This window comes from Falco punctatus (assembly GCF_963210335.1).
Source record: "Falco punctatus genome assembly, chromosome: 5".
Taxonomy (NCBI): domain Eukaryota; kingdom Metazoa; phylum Chordata; class Aves; order Falconiformes; family Falconidae; genus Falco; species Falco punctatus.
Genome location: NC_137584.1, coordinates 19382079 through 19398635, shown reverse-complemented (window position 1 = coordinate 19398635; position 16557 = coordinate 19382079). Strand labels below are relative to the sequence as shown.

At 40.9% G+C, this 16557-nt stretch overlaps 1 protein-coding gene across 2 annotated transcripts in view; it reads left to right on the top strand.

Annotated features, from left to right (window-relative positions):
- LRRC1 (leucine rich repeat containing 1) overlaps nucleotides 1-16557 on the top strand; it is a 111236-nt gene that overhangs the window by 42045 nt on the left and 52634 nt on the right. For both annotated transcript variants that reach the window (XM_080388687.1, XM_080388688.1), the window contains exons 3-4: nucleotides 6022-6100; nucleotides 9313-9402. In XM_080388687.1, the coding sequence (XP_080244813.1) occupies nucleotides 6022-6100; nucleotides 9313-9402 (169 nt within the window). The remainder of the gene's footprint in view (nucleotides 1-6021; nucleotides 6101-9312; nucleotides 9403-16557) is intronic.

Here is a 16557-nt window from a genome sequence, read left to right as displayed (position 1 = left end):
GGACATTTGGTGTTATGGTGTTTGTCTTCCCTAGTAACCGTTATGCATGTAGAGCCCGGCTTTCCTGGGGATGGCTGAACACCTGCCTGCCCATGGGAAGTGGTGAATGAATTCCTTGTTTTGCTTTGCTTGCGTGTGTGGCTTTTGCTTTTCCAATTAAACTGTCTTAATCTTAACCCACGAGTTCTCTCAGTTTCACTCTTTGATCTTCTCCCCTATCCCACTGAGGGGGGGAGTGAGCCAGTGGCTGCATGGGGCTTAGTCACTGACCAGGGTTAAACTGTGACAGCTCCTAAATCACTTGAGCACTGCAGTATTTAATGCTTCAGTGGACCTTTTGTGTGTGTATGTGTGATGTACTGTAGATCCTGTATGTCATATATGTGAGAAGAGGCAGGGGGAGAGATCTTCTGTGTATTGAAGTGGGTGGACGAGACCTGGTTTGCTGCTGGTTAACTCTCCCCTGGGGGGGTAATGCTGCGTTTTGTGAGGGGTTTCAGTCTCAGAGTCTGGAATGGGCTGCCGGGTATACATTTGGTGTAAACTAATCAACTGCTTAATACATTTCTAATCACCAAGCAGTGAAAGTGTTTTGCCTGGGTTGTATTTACCTGGTGATGGGCCTTCCAGTATCACCACCTAGATTAGGACTGTTCAGCTGGCTTTTGCTGGGGTGCGTGCAGTGCGCCAGCTCCAGTTCTTCTAAAGCACAGTTCCGTGTTGCCTTCATACCTGGAGAACGTAGCACCACCCAGTAGTTGCTCCCTGAAAGACCCTTGAACACTGTAAACTCTCTCTCTCAGGAATGTAGTGCATCTCTGATGTCTTAAGACTTCAGCAGAGTTCTTCTAAAAATACTTTTTACTCTAAGCTGGAGTCCACTGTTTGAGTAGCCCTGGTCCGGTAGCCCTGTTGCAGATTAGGACCTTCCTGGCCATTGCTGTCTTGATATTGATTAGGTATTGAAAATCATATTCCCTGTCGCAGAATGCATAAAGGATGCTGGCTACGTAGCCTTTGGGTAGACAAAAAAAATAATGTTATCAGTCCTTGAAACTTCATGCAAAATGGGGGAAAAATATGCCATACAAAAGGTTTTATCTGTTTAAAAATAATATTGTCTTCTTCCCTCTCCCTCTTAGCCATCAGAAGAAGGAATGGGGTATTAAGAGGTGTAGCTGTTGTAAAAATCTTAGAACAAAAATTAAAAATTGGCACCAAACAACAGAATTTTTAAAAGTAATTTTCTCATTCACAGTACAGAATCCCCTAGTGTCAAACCTACCTCTTAAGTCACCTCTACAAGGCTTGCTAGATCGTTAGCAAATTCTTGTGCGAATTAGTATAAATATCTGAAGAGGTATTTTGAAAGGGGGTGAGGAAGAAATATGTCCTCTTAGATACATGACTGCTAAGCTTGATTTTGATCCACTTCTGCTGGCATGGCTTCTTTTTGCTGCCAGTATTTGTATTGTCATACGTCACAGGGCTTATGCTTGGTTTATGGTTTTATTATTAGCAGTGCTGCACAATCTCTATTACAGAACATCTGGGGCATCGTGTAAATGTAGAGCATTCGTCAGTGTGTAGCATTAGAAGAATCCTAGATATTTAAGTAGGATTTGAGCTGGTTAACCAGCAGTGGCAAGAAAAGCATTCAGACTTACTGCTGCTGATACTGGCAGAGATGTACGTGTTAATGTCTGTAACGAAATCAAGCAGTCAGCAGTAGTGATGAAAGCTGCTTAATCCATCAAGAGACAGAAGGATTTCTTTATATATTTTAATATCCTCTGCTGCATTTCAGTTGATTTGTGTCAATGCTTCTATTATGGACCATCATCTTCTCTGCTGTAATTATCACTCCAGGCTTTTTGTCATATACTAAAATGCTCCTTGCTTTTTCTCTTCTCAGTTTGTTTATTCAACACAATGTTACAGTGATCTTCACATGTAATGATAAAGTATCTGCTCATAATTTGGTTGTTTTTTGCCTGAGAAATCTTTTTAAAATGCCTTGCAGTTAAGACAAGTTCTATTTCAACCTTGTGGCATGTACTAAACGTATAATGATCCTCAGTTCAAAGGGTTGCATTGAATTTTTGTCTTTGTCCAGTTAGGTGGAGGACAAAAACAAACAGTGAAAGTTTCAGTGGGGAGAGGGAATGCACTTTACATGCAAAAACCCCATAGAAATGGAATTTCCTTTCTTTTCCTTGTGTCTGTTACCATCTCTTAGTGAAGATTTTTGCTCAGGTAGTGACTTCCTAGCCTGGAATATCTAGGCTGGGAAAGCACATTTCATTTTCAAAGCAGTAATTTGTAAATGCACCCAAACTATAAGCAGTGCCTATACTGTCTTATTTCAAGTAGTATCTTATATTGGAGTAATTTTTACTTAGCTTAAATACTTGTTGGGTTTTACAGGTAATACCCAAGATTTGTAACAGAAAAAGCTTATCAAAATAGTTTTGCTGAGAAGGCATTTCTGATTCTCATAGTCCATCATACAGAAGTAAAGAGAAATTATTTGCAGTATGGCAACGAAACTACATGTTGGTGGAGAAAATCAGCAGCCTCATTAGTTTCAGAAATGTTGCCACTGAGGATTTACGTTTAACTTGTGCTTTAGCTGTTGCATTTTTATGTCTGTGCACGTGTATATACATATATATAGAATTATTTTTTTCCCCCAAACAAATTAGGATAGTTACTTCTACTTGAGCTTTGATTTTGTGTGTGTGTGTGGTTTTGTTTGGTTTGGTTTGGTTTTTTTTTTATTTGGGAGAACGATTCACAGAGAAAAGTGTGTATCTGTATATGAAAAGGTTGTGTATGTACATATATGCATGTATAAAAGCTGTGGATGCTGCCTTGGTTGCAAAGAAATGAGCTATTTTGAGTATGCAGAAGCTTTGAAATAGCAATGTCCCTTTTCCAGCTACTTATCCAGGAAAGGGTGGTATGAAGATTAAATGGTGGATGACACATTCTTTACTTGCTGCTGTTAGCTGAGCTCAGTATCAGTGTTTGTTGCTGCAACGTAGAAGTAACAATGTCTGTTTGAGTGCATGTAGGACCTCTGTTGTCAATAATTCGGTAGTACAAATTCAGTCTTATGCAGGGGCACTCAATCATAGAATGGGTAAAACCATCAGCTTTGCTGTCTGTAAATGCAATTTTGATATTGTTTTGATTATATGTGCATAGCTTTGTAGAGAAAGGGAAGGTTTACGTTTCTGTGTACTGTATGCATTTCTTAGAACACCCTTTCAAAAGTGAATGCATTTACATGAATGTTAAACTAACACTACTTGTTTCTTTTTGTTAAATTGCTATCTATCTGTTTGCAAGAGAGCAATGTCCCTGCAGTGGCATCAGTGCTTTTACTTTCTGGAGTGTTAGTGACAGGCAGATGCTTTTAAGTGCTTTGAGCATTACAAGAATTTATCACTTTAAGGTCATCATTTAATCAGGCAATCATAATGAAACTTGTGGGGTTTTTTCATTTTAATTACTTAAATGTGCTGTTCAGACCTGTTTGTACCTACCATGTGAAAGGAATAAAGTGTGAAGTCTTGGCTCCTGAAGCGAGGTCGGCAGAGACTCTTGTGAACGTGGCACTTCGAAATAGGCTGGTTGTTCAAGTGTCTCCCATTTAAATTTGGGAGCCCTGTGGCTCCTGTGGTAGTTGTGTGGCTACTTTGAGATTCTTTGTGGAGGATCTGTTGGCGTGTGTTGTGCTGGACCCAGACTTGAGGCTGAACCTGTGAAGAGGTTTGAAGAGCCTGACCATGAGGCTTGGTTGCCCTCCTGCCTGGTGTCCCCGGCGCAGGGTTCCCAGCCGCAGCCCAGCACCTCGCTGCAGTCCTGCCCGCTGCTCCGCTCCATCCCTGCGGCTGGCGGCTTCGCCCTCGCCTGGGGACTCAGTGTTACCTGTCCCTTCTAACTTCAAAGGTCTCACCTAACACTTCACTCTGAATTTGTCTCATTGCTGTTGGATTTCTGGGAGAAGTCCAGTGTTTCTCCGCAAATACCAAAGCTGCTACGAGGGAGTGGGGGTGTGAGAACGTATCTCTGATGGGACTTAGTCTCTGAAGTCACCTGTTTCATTCTGTGGAACAGCTATGCTGTTGATGGGTACTGGGGTTTGTGTAGATTTAAAGGCAGTTTATTCTCCTTCACCAAGCGTACCGAGGGAACTATTTGTGCTGCATGCACAGCTTCGTGCAAACCTCACCCTAGGTGGCTTTGCTTGACGTTGTGGAAGCACAGCTTGTGTTGATATGTCGCACTGTGGGTATTCGCCTCTCTTAATAATTTTTTTAATATTTTTGGTATTTGATATTTTATCAGTCATGATTTTGATACTTTTATATTTGATGCTTGATACAGTGAATATACTTTCTGAATATGCAGTGTATTTCTGGGGTTAGTGATTAGACTACTCCAGAGCTACTCATAATGATTAGGAACCGTTTCTCCGTCTGCCCCAGCTGTTTTCAAAGCTGTGCCTGGAGAGTGTACTGGGTGTACTGGGGTTCATGAGGCAAGAGTGATTTCCTTCCATTCCAAGAGGAAGCACCGCTTGGGATGGAGTGAAAGCCGTTTGGGGGTGTCTGTATCCCTCCTTCCCTCCAGCCCTTCCTGTTCACATGGGAAACAGAAGAAGGTTCCCAGGAGGTGCTCCTCTACCACCGTTTTGCTGATTGTTCGTTTGCAACTGGTGACCTGTGGATTTGGAAAATGTTCTTCCAGGCTCTGCATTCTGAGCTAGGAGTCATTCAAAATAGATGCATTTGCTCAAATTACCTCGAAAGACATGAACCTGATGAGCAGGTACTCTCTTCTCTTCTCCCCTCCTCTCTCCATCACGTGCTTTTGGGGAGAAGAGCTGAAGGAAATACATAGGTAGTCAATTCTGAGTTACTCAGCTAGGTAGGAAGGGACCCAATTTCCAAATATTTTTCAGCGTATTTAGATCACTTGTGGCAGCTGAGGTCAGTGGTGCCACTTGCATGAGGAAACTATGAAAACGTTTCCCAAAGTATTCTTTGTAATGAGAGCAGCAGGAAGAGGGGATGGAGTAGATGTAATGCCCTGGAGAAAAACATGGAAATAAGAAAAAAACCTTGGAAACAGAATTCTGATTTTTACTTCAAGATTTGCGCTTTTTGTCTGTTTGAATTCTTTTCAAAGTGAATCATAAAAATCTTAAGTTGTTAAACAGGGAGACCAAACATGTTTGTTTTGTTTTTGCTGGAGCTCGATGACAGTAGCGAAGGACTTACACAGATGACCCACAGCTTATTTGTGGAAATACAGCTGGATGTAGGAGGGCCGGAAGATGATTTTATTTTTAAAGGTAACATGCCGAACTTCAGTAGGTAGTGTTTTATGTTGAAGTACTAAAGAAAAATAAATCTGCTTTTACATACAAATATCTCTGATTACTTTCTGGCAATCTGAAATAGCGTACTAGCACTTATTTGGGACCCGTCAATTTGGATAGTATTTCAAATTACCTGGCTTTAGTGTGAGGGAGGCTTGTTCTGCTCCCATGAGTGTACATGACGGGTGGATACACTTGCACGTTCACTTCCTCCTTCCCTTGCTTGCCCTCCCCGTGTACTTTCTGCCATCCCAGATTGTGGGCATGTATCGATCAGGTTACAGGAGGTTCAGATTTTTGGTTGGTTTTTAGGACAGTTCTTGCACATAGAGAGTCTATTTTTTGATGGGCAGAGGCTGATAAAGATCAGTCCAAGGACAGTTGAGTAGTCTAGGATCAGGAAGACAAGCATGCAGCAGGAGGGGGAAACGGGGGGTGAAAAAGCACAAACTGGCTCTGCCGTGATAGCCGTTTACGTGGATGTGAAGCAGTCTTGCATGTTGAAATGTCTTGAAAGATACTAAGATAACTTCTTGCAATAGCAAGTTGCTGAATGTAATGAGGCAGTGATTTCAGTGTAGATGCAGTACAGTTGTTGACAATTTTGTTCCTTTTTTTTTCTTCTGCAGATATTCCTGAAATACCAGAAAGCATCTCATTCTGCAGAGCACTACAGGTAGCAGATTTCAGTGGGAATCCACTGACTAGGTAACTTCCACCTTCTTCTTAGTACCTGCTGTACCAGAATTATAATCTTGCTGTAACAATTACAATTTTAAATAAGCCCTTAAAAATTGTGATCTAGGATCTCTATGAAATCTTGCCAACAGTGTCTGTCTCTGTCAGGGACCGCAGCAAAAGTTCAGATCTGTTTCATCCCCTGGGAGGGGATGAAATTTGTTAGCTAACCAGGAAAAATGTAAATCTGATTGTCTCTCAAGTAATTTTCATTTCTCTTCTTAAATGCATAGGAAAAGCATGCTCATACTTGGGAGAGATAAGGCAGTGGGTAGCACGAATGCATTGGCACAAACCCAGGTGCCTGATGATTTGGAACAGACTTTACATCAGCCGCTGCAGATAATGGCTTTTACTAATGATTAAAGCTTGGACTAGTGTTTCATCACCCTCTCATCAATTGGGACACAGTGACATGCAGTAACATGTGGCAAAAATGCATTGCATATGTTGGTGGCTGCTACAGCTGCTGCCAGTCCACGTTCTGATGAGGGGATTGGGGATTACGCACACTTTCAGTATAGAGGAGGAGTTTTGTTTACATTTCTCTGTTCCATTTGCTGAAGGACTTGGAATTTATCTAGCAAAATGGGGCTGGAGATAGCAAGGAAGAAGTGATCTGCTAGTTAAGGCCTTTGAATAATGTTTGGAGAACTCTTTCCTAAACCAGCCGGTGCCACAGAGCTCCTTTGTGATGCTCTGCAATTTACATAAGCCAGAGTATTCACAGTGGGTGCTTGCTGACCTGCTTTGCTTTGCGCTGAGATGGTCTAGCAATACTTGCACAATTAGCCGGCTGGCTAGGATGCAGTACTGCTAACAAGCAAGAGAGTGTCTGTAATATCTCAAGCCGCTCCAGTGGTTTTGCAGGATGGCTTCTCCACGTGTACAGCTGAGATTCTTCAGAAGTGCACTTTGAATATTGCCCATAGTGCATCCTAAGTTCTGTGGAAAAGCACATCTCTAAGCATTAAAGGGATGCTTGTGATCTTAATCCCTGTGCCTCTGTAACCCATTTATATAGTGAGGATAATAATACCACAAAAATCCAGTAAAGCAAACTGAGGCTGAACTGATGTTTAGATATGCAAGTGGTGAGGGTCACCAAAGAGCTTTTTCCCAGGCATCAGTGTGCACTACATAAAGCTCGGAAAAGCTCAGAGCTGCATCTCGTGGTACTGAAATCAAAATTGTTTGTAGTAGTGTGCTAGTTATCCTTCTCCATTTTCTGTGCTGAATAAGGCCTGGGGCCCAAGTAATGTGTTTGCTTAAGCAGTAAGTGTAATGCACAGCTACAGCTGAGTGGAATTAACAAAAGAGTGGAAAGGCTTTTTGATGGGATGAAATAGATCTCGTAACTCTTTGTTGGCAGTTCAAGGGAATTTTAAAAATTCTTGATGAAGTGTCTCCAAAGTGTATGTGTGTCCTGGAAAACATCACTCCAAGCAGCTTACTAAGTTAGAAAACACAGATACCAAAAGCTGTTGAGACACCGTTGCCAGGTATTTTCTGTGATGAGATCCAGAATTTCAGTCTTACCAGCATGTAGCTTTTGGTGTTAATTTGCCCAGGCAGAGTGGGAAAGTCTAGTAGTGATTTCCTTTTTTGCGTGATATCCTGGAACTTTTTTTAGCCATTAATTCTTGTCCTTTTTCCTCTAAGCTTAAAAGCCAGTTGGAGATCTTCCCAGTCAATGTCCTACCACTAATACAGTATGCTGCCTCATTGTTGAACTTAATGATTGATGAACCTGCAGCATTGAAAGTAGCCGACAGACCATTTTTCCAGGTGTTTTCAGCTGATTTCAGGTTTATATTAATAAAAAGCAGCCACATTTCTTGTAGATTAGACTGGGAATCCACTATATGCTGCAGATAGAATAGTTCTAGTGGGAAGAGACCTACCAATGATCATCTAGTCCAGCTATCTGTCCACTTCAGGGGTGACCAAAAGATAATCAGACCATTTAACTGCAGCCTGAAACCTGTTAGTGCCTAAACGGTAATGAATAGATACAGTAGAGCTCATGTTTTGGAGATATCGAGCATGTTCTGTTAAAAAGGTCCAGAAAATGACAAACAGTGCAGTATGGAGTTGAGCACACGAAAAGTCCCCCTTACCCCCCATTGTAATTTGCCTTTTCCTCATCACGCGCAGTTGTCTTTACCTGTAGGTACACATCTCCTTTTGGCTAGCTGCCTGCAGGTTGTGCCATGTGCCCTGAGCTGGGTGATGAGGAGAGCAGGAACCAAACCAAATGCTATAGCTTGAGCTTAGGTTGCATTTTCTGGGGGTCAAGCAGAAGTTGGATGGATGGGCCAGGGGCTTCTCCTCCTCTTGTATCGTCACCTGTTTTGCCCCACCTTGTCTTCTGTGCAACTGCAAACTTGAGCTGCTTGGTGCAGCCCAGCTGCCAGTGAGCAGTGAGTGGTACAGGAATCGGTCTGTGTGAGGGGAGGGGGGCGCTGAGCCTTGCAGAAGACTGTCTGGGTGATGGACCAAAAAGCTTTGGGAACTTTGAGAGCGTTTTGCATATGTCTGCATTTTATAGCATAAGATGGGAGGTATTACATACTGTTGTGTTGTGAACCAGTAAATGTGAAATGCTGTAACAGGGGAACATCGTCTTCATAGTGAACAGACTGTTTCTTCAAAAAGCAGAAATTGAAGAGCAGTGTAGTAGCTAATGTGAAATGGCCATGCTCTCAGCATGTATGTAACTGAAGCCTGAATAAAAGTAATTTAATTATTGTACCATTTAGGTGTAAATGAAATATTACAGGATATTAGTACAGGAAAATAGTAGTAAAAAAGGTTTTTTTTATTATGTTATTTTTAAATTTGTTAAAATGCTTAAAAATGTTCTCAAGCCCTATACCTTTTTAAAGTTGCAAACTAGGGGCAGGGAACGGGGGGGAGTGTTAGGAGACAGGGGTATTACCTGTTCTTTGACACAGAAGAAACTGTAAAGTCTAAGCCATGGGTGGTTGTTTTTCTTTTCTTACTATGATCCTTAGAATTTTCTGAGAGTCATGCTGAAGTCTGGGCATGCCTCCCTCTGTGTGTATTTGCTAAATAGACTTTTTTTTTTCCCCCCACTGCATGTTCTCTTTTCCAGTATGTATTACATGAATGTGAATATTTCTGCTCTAAGTCCTTGATTTGAATTAATATCCCCATAGGTTGCCTGAAAGCTTTCCTGAATTACAGAATCTAACGTGTCTTTCAGTAAACGACATCTCTCTGCAAGCACTACCTGAAAACATTGGGAAGTAAGTTCTTCATACTTTATTACTATCTTAATTTATTTTCTGTTTATTATTATGCCTGTTGTATAAATGACTTACATCACTGTATGTAATATATCTGTGAAGTTATTTACAGATCTGCATTTATTTTTATGTTCTTTCCATTCTGAGGGATCTGTTAAGAAAAATAACTTTGCATTTTCACTTGAAATTAGCAGAAGCATGTGTGTGTTTCAACTCTGTTCTCTGTGATTTGGAGTAACTTGGAATTTTAGGTACAAAATTAACTAGGTGTTTTGTGATGCAAATCTGACCTTTTGCTTTCCTTCATTGTAGTAGCCCATTGATCCGTTATTGTGAACTTGTCAGATGGCTTGCAGCTTAGCTCAACACCGGGCGGTTTTGGCAGAAGAACAGATGGGTAAAAGCTGGCTGTGATCAGGATAGAAATTAGAAGGTTCCAAACTACAGGAGCAGTCTGATCCTGAAAAAAACTCCAGTGGGAGCTGTGGAGATGAAAACTCAAAGGCATAGATCTTAAGATGAAATTTGATAAGCTTTTAATATGTGTTTAACTCTAGAAGGTAGCACAGGGTTGCAAGGACAGACTTCCAAAGTAGACACATGTGGAAAGTCAAGTGAACATTGTTTATCTGTCTCATTTGTACCGAAATAAAACATCCACACTTGCAGAAGGGAGATCTCTCTCCTCTGAGTAGACAGCAGGGTACCTCTTCCAGTTTGAAGGAGAAGAGGTAATTACATGTATCCTCACTCGAATATGCGAGAATGGCTGTGCTGGTTCAGATCAAAGGCTCATCTAGCCCAGCTTCCTTCTACAGTTGCCGTAAGTAGATGCCTAGTGAGGAATAAGAAGAAAAGTGTGTTTGCTTACGCTTTCCATCCCCTGACTATTCCTGGTTCACAGGATTTCCAGAGCTTTGGATGTTGGTTTGTCTGATTGGTAACCCATAATTAATTTCTCTTCCAGGTATTTGTACAGGTTCTCCTTGAGATTGTGTAGACATCTTTAGCATTTTCCCCTGGCAAATAGCGGCACAGGTCTATTACCCGTTGCATTCATTGACTTCTTGCTGTTGGTTTTTTTTTTTTTTTTTTTTTTTTTGAGACTGGCTCTACCTACCTTGCCTGTGATCCCTAGTATTGGAAGAGGCAGTGAGCAGCTGATCCCTATGTACTTGATCAGCTGTCAGTGCCTTTGTAGTTTTCTCCTGTATCCCCATATCCCCAGCTGCTTTTTTGGAGGCTGAAGAATCTAACTTGCTATTCCAGCTTTAACTCTGGAGAAGTTATAGTTTGTTACTTTTCCTGGGAAACATACCATTTTAGAAATTTCTTGCAGCACCTGATTGTTCTCTTTTCTTTTTTTCATGCCCCCCCTTTTTTTTTTCTCTTAAACCTGCACCTACCTTTATGATTACCTTGCCCATATTGTTGTTCTAAGTTGCCATGTACTGAACCACTTCCATCTTACTTCAGAAAGCTGTGGTAACTCGGAAGTTGAGTCACGAGTATTGGTAGAGACCTATTAATCTTGGACATCCATTCATAAAGTGAAATATTTCTAACACACATTCTTTAGGGAGTCAGTATAGTCCCTAACAGTAAAACCCAACTGTTTCTAAACAGAGGAGTCCTCCAGAAAGGATCTTATTAGTAAGAGCTCCTGCAATGTAGTCAAGTTCAGACCGGCATTGCTTTAGCCATTTCCCATGGGTATGAAAGCTGTCAGCTGGCACCACTCCAGCAGCAACAGAAGTGGAGGATGTCTTTTGAAACGATCCACAAGCACTAACAGGTACAGCTAACATGTGCCCAGTGACTGTGGCAAAGTCTTACCTAAAAATTCCATGGGCTGGGACTTTTGTGACATTCTTCCTTTTCTTTAAAAGTTAACAAAACTTTTCATGCAGCTTTTTTGTAGTGCTAGCAGTAAGAACAGGCTTGTTCAGGCTTTGCAGTTACTGAAAACCAAGGCCAAAAATCTGGGATCTTGCCTGATTCTGAAAATGAATACAAGAAATGTGACAAGCTGAAGCGATTCCCAAAGCGTGAGGTGGACTGCAGCTTTGCAGACAGTAGCTAGAAGAAGGTTGCTGGCTACCCTGAGAGGTCACTTCGTAGTGTGGGTGGTGATAGCCTCCGTTTTGGAGCAAATGACTGGGAACAACTGCAGCTAAAATGAAGATACCAGACATTTGTGGAGATGTCAGTATGTGAAGCTGTGCAAGAATAAGGGTAAAATTTTACCTATTGTTGATCCTAAGGTCCTAAGATTATTGGTCCAGAGATATGCTATGAGAATATTTCATCCCTGCGTGAGCTGTTGTAACCTGGCCTCCCTCAAGGTCTGTATGCAATTCCCAATATTGAAGCTAAAATGCAGAGGTCCTCACTTACTTTGAGAAGAGCCAAGTGCTTGTTCTGGTGCTCTTGGTGAGTTCTGCTGTGTGGCTAGACTTCTGTTCAAGTCTGACCAGTCTGCTTTGATTTGGAAAGGGCTTCCAGGTTACCTGTCTAGGATATGAATACTGTATTTTTACAAACACGCTTAAATCTCATTAGTAGAAATTTCTGCTGTCAGATTTGTGTGGAAAGAAGCAGAGACAAATGTGTGGGGCTCTTGTCTTTGGCTCAGCAGGTATTCATGGTATGGCATGGGAATATGGCAATTGGGAAGTCGACGGTAAGCTTGGACTAAAGATGTATGCTTTCCAACTCAGAAGAATATTAATGTAGCATGAGTGTATTCTGTCGAAAATGCAAGTATTCCTGAAGTCTGCTGGGGAGTGTCTTGGTGACAGAGAGAAAGGTATCCTGACTTGTTCCCCTTGGAAATTACTGGGAGGTCTTGTTTGTACCTAGTTAGAACTGTAATCTGAAGTCCTTATGGCTTACTTGCCTCTGAGAGTGATTTCTATCAAATTTTTAGCATTAGATCTGTAAGTAATAGACTTATTTTTTTTTTCAGTCTGGCTAACAAGTGCGGCTTTCCTTTTCTAGTTCACAAAATTGTCATCATTTATTGCATGTGAATTTGGCGGTGCATCTGACCACCTTGTGTTTGATAAAAGCAGTGAAATGCTCTGTGGCTTCTCCAAAGGTTGCTTACTTGTGCTCTTCATTCCCATCTCTGTTTTTTTTCCCTCTGCACTTGCTGGACTGAAAAAATGCTAGGAGTTAGAAAGTAATGCTAATTTTGTCTTTCTGGCTGAACAGACCAAGTAAGGCTCTCAAAGGTGTTTGGATATGTTTGCAAATGCCTTACTGGAGTTTCTCTGTGCTTTGGATAATAATCCATGGTGGTGTTTGATGGAATAGTCTGGACCTGTGTGCTCTATATGAGATCTGTGAAGTAGTGAGCAACAAAATACGTACTGGTGGTTTGTTCTACTATAGTTGTGCTTGTTTTGGCAAAACCTTGAAGTCCCTGTGCTTGCTGCCAGTCTTCTGGCCACTGGAATATGTGGAAACTTGGAGAAATGCATCCTAAATTCTTAGGGTCTTACGCTCTTGTCTGGGAAACTGTCTAATAAAGGCAGTGAAATCTCTAATTCATCTTCACGTAGTACAGGGATCAGTATGCACTTAGTGTCTCTTTCTTGTTTTTGTTTTTATTAAGCTACCTACTTAAAATGTTGTGGCACTGCAGATTTGCCCTACTGTCTTAAATGGGGAAAGCAACAAAAGTAATGGCAATATTTTTGAAGCAGCAGTACTTTGAAAGTTAGTTAGGAAGTTCTTCCTAATGGCAGATAGTAGACTTTAATTGCTTTGCAGTGAACCATTAGTAGAAGCGCATCTTCCTCGTGAATTCAGCTATCCAGTCCATTTTTCACATCGTTTGATGTATAAGATGAATGCCAATGTCCAGCTTCACTGTCCCAGGCCAACGTCTGAACCATCTTCAGGCCACTGATGCATAGAGTTGCTGTTAATATTTTTACTGTGCTGTTAAGTGTTCTTTTGCATAAACCTTTTATATTTTTCTTGTCCTTTTTGTTGTCAAAAGGGTCCCAACTGGATGTTTGAAGAACATAGGCAAGGCCTCCCTTGAATCTTTTGTCTTACTTCTTTCTTGCTCAGTGTATGTCAACTTCTCTTCTGTGTGACCGCTTCAATCTGCTTATCCAATGCTGGTGTATGTGCTGGAAGTTTTCGCTTATTAGGTGAAGGTTTCCCCTTTTTTTAAGTTCAGGTATTATTTTAAAGCGTACTAGAAAGATGTGTGACATGCTGCTTTAGGACTCGATAACAGACTAGTTATCTTAAATATTACCAGTGCTATTTTTCATGTTTCTCTGATTTGTGTTCTGTTAACTCATGGTGTGGTTGCTATCTGGAGTAAAACAGTGAATGCTAATGCATGTGAGATATTTTAATTAATAATTAGGTGGGTGCGTGAAGCAGGAGTTGTCCCACTGGCTAGTTGAACGGTTTGGAGAAACAAGTTACACCATTTAAACTGTGAGTGGGAGTGTCTTTTACAGCATTTTTCAGTCTGATGAGAGCAAGTTCTAATTTCCCTGCCTATTCTGCAGGACCATGTGTGCCTGTAGAGCTGCCCAACGAGCAAGCATAACCAGTTCCTCCCAGTGTGGGTAGCATCTGGGAATTTCCACTTGCTTTCAGGATTTTTCTTCAATACTTCCTTATTCATGTAACACGCAAAACACAGGGCATAACTTTTTCCTGAAATTAAAAAATCAGTGTATTTGTATGTAAGGGTATTTGGGTAAATCAGGGTGTTTGTCTGTAAGGCTTCCTAGGGCATACCTTACAGTAGTATGAATAACCTAATGTATGTCTGTGCATATGCGTTCATTCTGTAACTTTGGCTTCAGGGTTACTTCACCACCACCACCAACCCACTGTGATGTTGGCTTTTTACCAGCAAAGATTTCCAAACTTAGAGATCCATACAGTGCTTTCACGGCCTAAACTCTAGAAAGAGAAGAGACATAGTGTCAGCTTTGTGTGTTTATTTATTTATTTGTGGTTCATAGGCTTGAACGAAATCCAGGTACCTTCTTTGGGAGGCCTTTTATGTGCGTCTCCAATGTTTAATCTAGCATCAGACTCTCAGATGGGTGCTTCATAAGGAGTCTGCCCTAGCCAACACAACAGTCCTTTCAGCATGAAATGCATGTTTGAAAAAGGCGGTTATCCTGTGGGGACAAGAAAATCAACAAGTTTCTTTAACAGCTGAAGCTTCACTACTGTGCCTTAAATTATGATTTAAAGCCTGCTGCCTATGAGCACACCAAACATCTAGCTCACACCTGGTTTTTATCTTTCACCATTTTTTCAGCAGTCTTGTCTGTGCCTGAAAAAGATAAGGATTACCTCTTTTTTTGGTGTTTTTTGATGCTAAGGTTTAAAGTAGGAGATTATTACTGACTGGCAGGTAGCGTGTTTTGGAAGTTCCCTGCCTGAGCTCTAGCATGACGAATAATAAAGCTTTCCTGTGCCATACGCAATCTTAATTCCCCCCCCCCTAAAGCGTACAGATGGTCTTCTACTTGGACACGATCTCCAAATCCTGAGGAGTCAACAAAAGATTTTTGTAATAACATGATTTGTTATATCCCCATCATTTATGGCCTCTCTCCCCCCACTCCCCCCCCCCAGCTTTTTTCAGAGAACTGCACAGTCTGTGATGCAAGAAAGTAGAATAGCGTTATTTTAGCTTTAGAAAATCTTGATGTGGGGAGGGGTGAATTTCTTTAGATGGGAAGGCTATTCTTCTGATGCTGATGACTGATGAGTCTGGTTTACCCCCAAGCTGCAAGCAGGCTGAATGGATCTGTGGACCTTACTACTGAAAGGGAATTACCAGGTAAGCAGAGAAATTTTCCTCTTAACGTCTGCAGCTAGCAGGTAGAACGCTGAAATAGGCATTTCATTATGACGCTGAACATAGTGAAAAGAATAGAGCAAATGTTACTGCACTTAAGAGCATGGGTTTGCATAAAGATTTGTTACAGGCATGGTTTTTAAGAGTTGTGGAACCACGAATATACAGTATTTTGTGTTACAGAAACAAAGTCATCGAGTGTGGTTTTTTTTTTTTATATATACCTGTGTTTAATTCTAGAGATTTTGAAGTTTTCAGCAACTTCTGAACTCAGAATCTTTAATGTTGATCTGAATAAGAGTAGCTGGAGAATACAAGGTCTTCAAAGGCAAGGATGATGTGCTCAATGCAGATTGATTCAGAAGCAGATCAGGATGGCATTCTTATTCTGGTAATGGAGTTCTGGGCCAGTCCTTGACTGTGTTTTTCTTAGTGTATGCTAGGATACCTCAAGTGTAGATTACACATTTGGGACCATCCCATAGAATGGAAAATGCTCTTAAAATTGTGTGGAACAAGGGAATGTAATTCTGTTTTAAGGTTCAGCATAATGATGTCTGATTAAAATATGATCTTACATGATACAACAAAAGTGATGGGGAGGCTTATCTTGCAAATACATAGAAGGAGGACTATTTGTAGGTGGTATGGCTAGGCTGATATAAATAGTATTAGAAGCTCTCACTGGCTTATCTGAATTTAGCATGACAAGTAATATTTACAGTGTTTGAGTAGGTAGAGTATTCAGTGTTAATCAATCACAGCTGTTTGCTAAATGGCAGAAATGAATGTTAAGGAACTCAAAAGTTTATTTCAGGAACATTGTTTAAAATATAGTAGTAAATGCAGTGCCATCTGGCCTTTAAATAAGAGATGTTGCATCTTGTATGTTATACAGGGAAGAGTTATTTAAGATCTATTTAGCAATATTTTTTTGAAGTAAAGTAGTCCCATTTTTTAAGTCATTGAAGATTGACGTTACATGAGTGGAATGGAAGATATTTTGAAAATGAAATCTTGTTGTAATAGTGAATTGGCTTAGCCTCCCCAGCCTGTTTCAGTAATCTTGATAAGCAAATTGGAGAAGGTTCGGTTAAGGCACTCAAAAGTGAACAGGCTAAGCCATAATTATGAACTCTCTTTTTCTTAATGATGCCTTTTGAAGGTCATAGAGAGTTCAGTTTTCCTGTCTGTTCTTTTTGACCATGCTTGTTGCAGTGTGTGTGAGAGAGAGGGAGAGTAAAACTGATTTAAGCAACTTGAAAACCAAGCTCATATAGAAAATGCTTTAATTAGCAGCT